The following is a 6,785-nucleotide window of genomic DNA, read 5'->3' on the forward strand; positions in this document are numbered from 1 at the left end:
AGACACTTCCACAAAGGTACAGACAGAAGGTTGTCAGTATTAACTGGAAACGTGAAACACTGGAAACTGGTGCAGACCTTAAACCCTGTTGAAGCATTTTGCAGCTTATTATCATGAACTGATTTTTTTTTTTTTTTTCAGTGTCCAATCTGCATTTGCTTTGAAGGCTTGTCATCCAATCACAAGTTATTTTTTTACAAAACACTAAATATCTCAAAAACTACAAAAGTTTGCCATGACAAAAGTCATAGAATAATTCTCCTGAATGTACCGAAGAGATTAATATTTTAATCAAAACGGTTAAAGACGAGTTCAGTGCCAAAAGAGAGAAACAGTGTTTATCACACTGATAAAATCTGTTAACATCAGATAGGTTGTGTTAATAATTTTCATTGATATGTAACAAAAATCCGACTTAAACCAAATTTATTACCACTTAATAATTCAATTGGACTTAATATATGAAGAAATAAACAGTAACGAAAACTATTTTTGTGTTTTAAAGCCAATAAAATTTGCAACCATAAAAGTTAAGTCAGTGCATCTGACTCAGGATTTTAACTTTTACGCCTGCATTATTTAAGTGGCCACTAGAGGGCGCTGAAAGTAACTACTAACATGTTTTCTGAAGCTCCACAGAAACAAAAAAATCAAATTAAACTGTATTTATAGAGCGCTTCATCATACATAAAACACAACTCAGTGCTTTACATTAAAAACCTGATGAACATTTCCCATCAAATCTGCATGACCATACATTTACTATTGTCACATATGCATAAAAAATAGTTATATAGACACATATAAACATACCTGCACACATGCAACACACAACTACCATTCACATTAGGAAAACTGATATGCTGAAGAATTATTATAATGCAGCAGTATCTGTTGCATCAGTATCTATTTCTATCTGATTACAATGATCTATCAGCAATTCTGTTATTTATTTATCATCACTAAAATTTATAGTTTACAAAACTTTGAAAATATTTATTTATTTATTTTTAGTTGCAACTAACATATTTTACAAACATGTACAAACAGGGATGACAGCGAGCCAGGGTAAATAAAAAACCCCCCCCCCAAAAAAAAAACCCAGTTTTTACAAGCATACTTATTTAAAAATAAAAGATAAAAATTTGTTAAGCTTAATTACCAGGTATAGAAAAAAATAAAATAAAATGGATAAATTATGTTGTCTACACAATTCTTAAAGATAGTTTGTCATTAAAAGCTGAAAGTGTATGAATGCTTTTCTTGTTGTAGAACTTAAAGCTAAAAAATATTCACCCTGAATGGAATGAGAGAAAACATCTCTTCCTTTTTATTTCTGCAGGATGACCAGCTTTCATAAAGTAAAAGTTATTTTATTCTGCTTTTTTTTACACCATCAGGGAAACCACAGCCTTTGGTTTACCACATCCCTCAGGAGTTCTTCAATGCTCTGCAGCAGCGTCTGTCGCTGGGATCTAAGAAGAGGAGACTGCCCAACATCTCAAAGGGTGAGAATTTCTCACTGATGACCGACTCCTACAGCACTGCTGCATCCGGGAAACTGGAGCAGAAAGTGCTGGTTTTCCTCACATAAACACGTTTCACAAGAATCTGATCACAAAAGTCATAAGAAGTCATAAGAACAAACCAGTTGATATTAAAAAAATTTTTTTTTGTGAAATCTCCTTAAATTTTTTATTTGGTTTGTATAAGTTTGATGCTAAAAAAAAGCACAGAAAAGTTCTTTTTTTAAATCCTAGATGGTTAGAAGTTGGGATGCACTGATACCGATATCAGTACTGGCTCAATACCATGTGTGTGTACTCGTACTTGGTATTAATAAAGGTGTTCCGATACCACAACCGATACCCGATACCACACTAGTCACGCCAGTGCAGATGTGTTTAATGACATGCTTCTGACATGTTTTAAAAGAAATAAAAGCCTTGAATGTTAAAATGTGACATTTTTTGTTACACTAAAAGCTAGATCTTTGTTTTAAAACCACACATTTATAGTTGTATTTCGGTAAAATGAGTCAAATCAGAATAAAACTTGTTGAAATTGTTAGATCTGTAATGTTATATTTGTATTGATGAGGTAACTTCAGAAAGGATGGGTCATTTATTACAACTTGATGAAATCTTACACAGTTATAACAGCAATAATAATTATAGTCACAATAACGTTCACATAAACAGATTTAGTATCGGCAAATATTGTTATCTGCAGATATTTAAATTTCAGATATTGGTATCGGATCGGAACTAACAAAAAGTGGATCAGTGCATCCCTAGTTAGAAGATTAATGTATCTAAACCAGGGGTGTCCAGAGTCGGTCCGTGAGGTCCGCTGTCCTGGAGGTTTTCAGTATATCCCTGTTCCAACACACGTGTCTCACATTAAACAGATCCAACAGCCAATACACTTCTGTACAATCACTGATTGATTTGAGCCAGGTGTGTTGGAGCAGATATGCATAGAAAACCTGTAGGATTGTGCTGCTTGAGGACCGACGCTGTACACCCCTGGTCTAAACTGAAGTGTATAAACAGTTATTTCTCTCTTCATCTCTGCATGGATGTCAGCGTTTGTCAGGAATGATGGACTTCCTCCTGGGTCTTTCTCCAAGTACACCTGGCACATCACCAATCTGCTGCAGGTCAAGCGTATCTTTGACACTCCAGAGGTACATTTTAAAGTAACTATGGCTGTATGGATTTCTTTCAGGTATAATCTGTCAACTATTGCTGTCTTGATCCTGTCCTAAAATACAGAAGACAGTGACGGGACCGGATCTCTATAGGCAGTGTAATTTCAGAGTTTTCCAGTAAACCCATTAAGAGGAGAACAATTTTTCCCCTTTCGTTTTGATATTTCAAGTACATAAAAGTGGATGGACTCTGGCTTCCTCTCACCGTCCAAACACATGCATGTTAGGTTAATTGGTTACTCAATTGTCCCTAGGAGTGTGTGTGTGTGTGTGTTTGTAGCCCTGCGATGGACTGGCGACCTGTCCAGGATGTATCCTGCCTCTCGCCCAGTGATTGCAGGGATAGGCTCCAGCTTCCCCGTGACCCTGAATTGAACTAAGCGGTTAAGAAAATGAATGAATGAGTGAATAAAAAGGATGGTAGTAATGGTATATTTTCACTAAATAAAGTCATGTAAAGTAAACACTTGATTAAACCACAAATGAGTCCAGCTGCACAGAATGTAAGATAATATAAGATCAACTTTATTTATCTAGCGCTTTTCATAGACACAAGGTCACAAAGTGCACAACAATAAAACATAAAAAACCTGCAATGTGTGGGGAAAAAAACCCCAGTATAAATACACAGCGGTGTCACAGAGTCTTTTGGAGCTAAAATGCCTGCCTGAACAAATATGTTTTTAAGAGGTTTTTAAAAGCATCTACTGAATCAAGAGAGCGCAGATCCTGGGGAAGCTCATTCCAGAGACGGGGAGCGACAGCTTTAAAAGATCGGTCTCCCCGGGTTTTCAAACAGCTTCGTGGGACCATCAACGGGTGTTTCCCGGTCGACCTTAGACTTCGAGCTGGACTGTAGGGCTTAACTAAGTCCTCAATGTAACTATGGCCCTGTCCATGTAGGGCTCGGAAAGTAAGTACCAGGATTTTAAAACGAATACAATATTCAACAAGCCAGTGTAGAAACTTTAACACGGGTGTGATGTGGGCTGGTTCTAGTCAGAAGCCTTGCTGCTGAGTGTTGCACTGTCTGAAGACGAGCCAGTGCTTTCAGCATATTAAAAAAAAAACTATACAAAATGGCTCTGGATCCATCCTGCAGGCGCTTTTAGCTGCCTTTTACCCCTTAATCTGAACGTTTAGAGCCGAGTTTTTATATTGAGTGCAACACAAGCAGAGCTGAATGTGGAGAATTGGACGTGTTGTGTTGAAGCAAAAATAGAAAAGTTTGTGTCACACCAGTATGGTAGCTTGCTGACTTGCTAGCAATGCAAAATTACAAAAATATATTGATCATATCTCCTGTTTAAACCATTTTTAAAAACATATTTTAGGCAAGACAAGGCAAGATTATTTGTATAGCACCTTTCATGTATAAGACCATTAAAAGTGCTTTACAGGAAACAATAAAAGCGTAACAGATGGAGTAAAATCCGCATAAAAGACGACAACAGATAGCAAAAATCAGAGTCAATAGAGAAATTATATTAAAATTATTAATATTTAGGCAGGATGTGTTTTTATGTGTATTTGATCAATTCCTGTACCTTAAATCACATTTTATTTCCACGTTAAACTACGTGTTTTTGACTCATTTTGCATGTTCTGTTCTGTTTGCTGCTCCGCTGACTGTGTGAGTGACCAGGTCCAAACTGATGCGCTTCGGGCAGTCCGTGTCCCGATTCAGCCATAGTTTTTAAATTGATTAATAATAATAATAATAATAATAATTAAAAAAAAGCTAATTAATTTTGAATTTGTCTGACATTATTTGTCACACTTCACCTTTCACCTCTCCATCCGTTCCCCAGCTACCATTGGAGGTCACTCAGAGTTTTGTAAAAAACATGGACGGCTCTTATTCACATTTCTGCTGTCCAGCGCCGCCATCTGAGCCAGAATTACCTGATGGATGCAGGACGGATCGGCCGCAAGCGATACGACCAATGGAGCTCCGCACGTTCCTGAAAGTCGGTGGGTGACTTGTGGGTTTGTTTTGTTTGGTTGTTTGTCATCACATGATGATGATGTCTTGTGTTGACTCTGTCAGGACCGGGCGCTGCAGATCAGAAGGAAGCCAGTCCGTTTGTGATTGAATGGATCCCTGACGTTCTGCCTCGCTCTCAGATGGGAGAGCTCAGGATCAGCTTTGAGTTTGGTCATCAGCAGAGCGGCCAATCAGAGCTCCATGAAAAAATGAGTCCAGCAGAAAAAGGCGGTCGCAACAAGGCAGACTGTATCCAAAGCAAAGCCAAGAAGACAGATATTGTTCAAGTTGTTATACAGTAGTCTCCCCCCCAACCTCGTCTTTACCATGGAGTCTTATGTTACTTCTGCAGTAAATAACCTACATTTAGAGTATGTGACTTCATACAAAAGCAGCTTAGTTTTGTTATTATGCAAAATGAATACTCAGCTGCTTTTGTCTTTGTCAGCAAACCTCATGTCAAACTCCAGTTCTAGAGGTCTGGTCCTAGAGGTTTTTGTTGTTTCCCTGCACCAACACACCTGACTCACATCAAATGGATTGTGATGGGCCGAGCAGTGAAGCACAGTCAGGCACAGGTTTAGAGTTCAAAAATAGGGTTTTTATTATGGTCCCAAAAAAGAAAAAGTTGTTTTAACGTAAATTTAAAAAATCAGGCCTATAAAAGAGGTCAACTTAACAAAACTATAATCAAAGAATTTGTAACAGAAGTAAGTGAAGCAACAAAATGAAACAAACTGACCTAACAAATGACATACAAGGGGAAACTTAAATAGTGGCTGATTAGGCCCAAACAAAAACAGACAACGGGGATGACACACAAAAACCTAACTAAATGAACCAAGCGGCAACCTCCGGCGGTTAAAAGTGAAGCCTATGCGGAAGTGCATGAAACTGCAGTTCCCCCTTCATCCAATAGGGGCTCCAAAACAGAGCAAATCCCCATAGACTCCCATGGTAAAAAAACCAACTTCACAGCAGAAATAAACATGTTGACAGCCTGGTTCAGAAATCCATTTTCGGTTTATAAGTCAGGTTTACCTTCATAACAACTGTGGGGGGAGTGAATTTTCTTTCTAACTCGTCCGTTTTAAAGTAATTTAATCTCGAAGTTCGGCAAATTTATGGGCGTGTCCTTTTGATTGACAGGTACCAATCACAGGCTTCAAGTAAGAAGAACGTAGAACAACCACGGTTTTTAACTGGTTAACAACGTGACTTAGCTTTAGCCCTCTTACCTCCGTTAGCTGGTTAGCTCCCGTTATCTCGGGGTTAGCTCGGTTAGCTTTTAGCTACAGAAAGCTCGGAGTTCGCTCGATGTCAATCATCCACCATGATGATCACAGCTGCCCTCTCAGCTCCACCTCTTTGCCCATATTTGTATTTTCCGGGCGAAACGACCCACATGACGCTGCTAACATGGCGACGGTAGGAACCGCCCACCGAGCTTCAATTCAGGTCTTCAGAAACCTATGGGTGACATCACGGAGGCTCCGCCCATCTCTTTATATACAGTCTATGAAATGAACAAAAGAAAACCCTAAATTCCCCCTCCCATTTCTGCCACTGGTTTTGTCCAATTAGCTGACTCCACCCCGTGGCCACCTGCCAGTTCACAGCCAAGGGACTGGAGCCACTGAAACTTAAAGGAAAAAAAACAAATGGAAAACATCATACCATCACAACAGAAACTAAAATGCGCACTATTTCAGAATTGTTGTGACGCTACATGAAACTAATTTCTAACAAAAATATTGGTCTGTAAATTAAACCCTGGTTGTACAAAATAAATTGAAGTGTATGTGTGGTGCATTTTAATCAAACCTGTTCATTCATTTTGGCCAGGTGTGTTGGAGCATGGAGACAGCAACAACCTGCAGGATCCCGGAGTTTGACACCTGTGCACTTGAAAAGGCTGTGGGCTGCTTGAGTTTTCCTGTCTTTCTGCTTGTTATAAAGCTTTTTATGCATTTTAAGGGTCAGCACAGAGCACGGCGCTCCTGAACTCTTCCTAATGTTTGTAACCTGAGTTTTTCTTACTGTGTAACACATAGACATAGCAGCTTTCATTCAATCACCGGATCT

The 6,785-nt window shown here is 38.8% G+C and overlaps 1 protein-coding gene across 1 annotated transcript in view; it reads left to right on the top strand.

Annotated features, from left to right (window-relative positions):
• cUnh2orf42 (chromosome Un C2orf42 homolog) overlaps nucleotides 1-5,308 on the top strand; it is an 11,289-nt gene extending 5,981 nt beyond the window's left edge. Inside the window, exons 6-9 of the mRNA XM_079257007.1 lie at nucleotides 1,401-1,508; nucleotides 2,589-2,689; nucleotides 4,525-4,687; nucleotides 4,764-5,308. Coding sequence (XP_079113133.1) covers nucleotides 1,401-1,508; nucleotides 2,589-2,689; nucleotides 4,525-4,687; nucleotides 4,764-5,002 — 611 coding nt within the window. The 3' untranslated portion in view covers nucleotides 5,003-5,308. The remainder of the gene's footprint in view (nucleotides 1-1,400; nucleotides 1,509-2,588; nucleotides 2,690-4,524; nucleotides 4,688-4,763) is intronic.
• Nucleotides 5,309-6,785: the final 1,477 nt, after the last annotated feature.

This window comes from Telmatherina bonti (assembly GCF_933228915.1).
Source record: "Telmatherina bonti genome assembly, chromosome: 17".
Classification (NCBI taxonomy): domain Eukaryota; kingdom Metazoa; phylum Chordata; class Actinopteri; order Atheriniformes; family Telmatherinidae; genus Telmatherina; species Telmatherina bonti.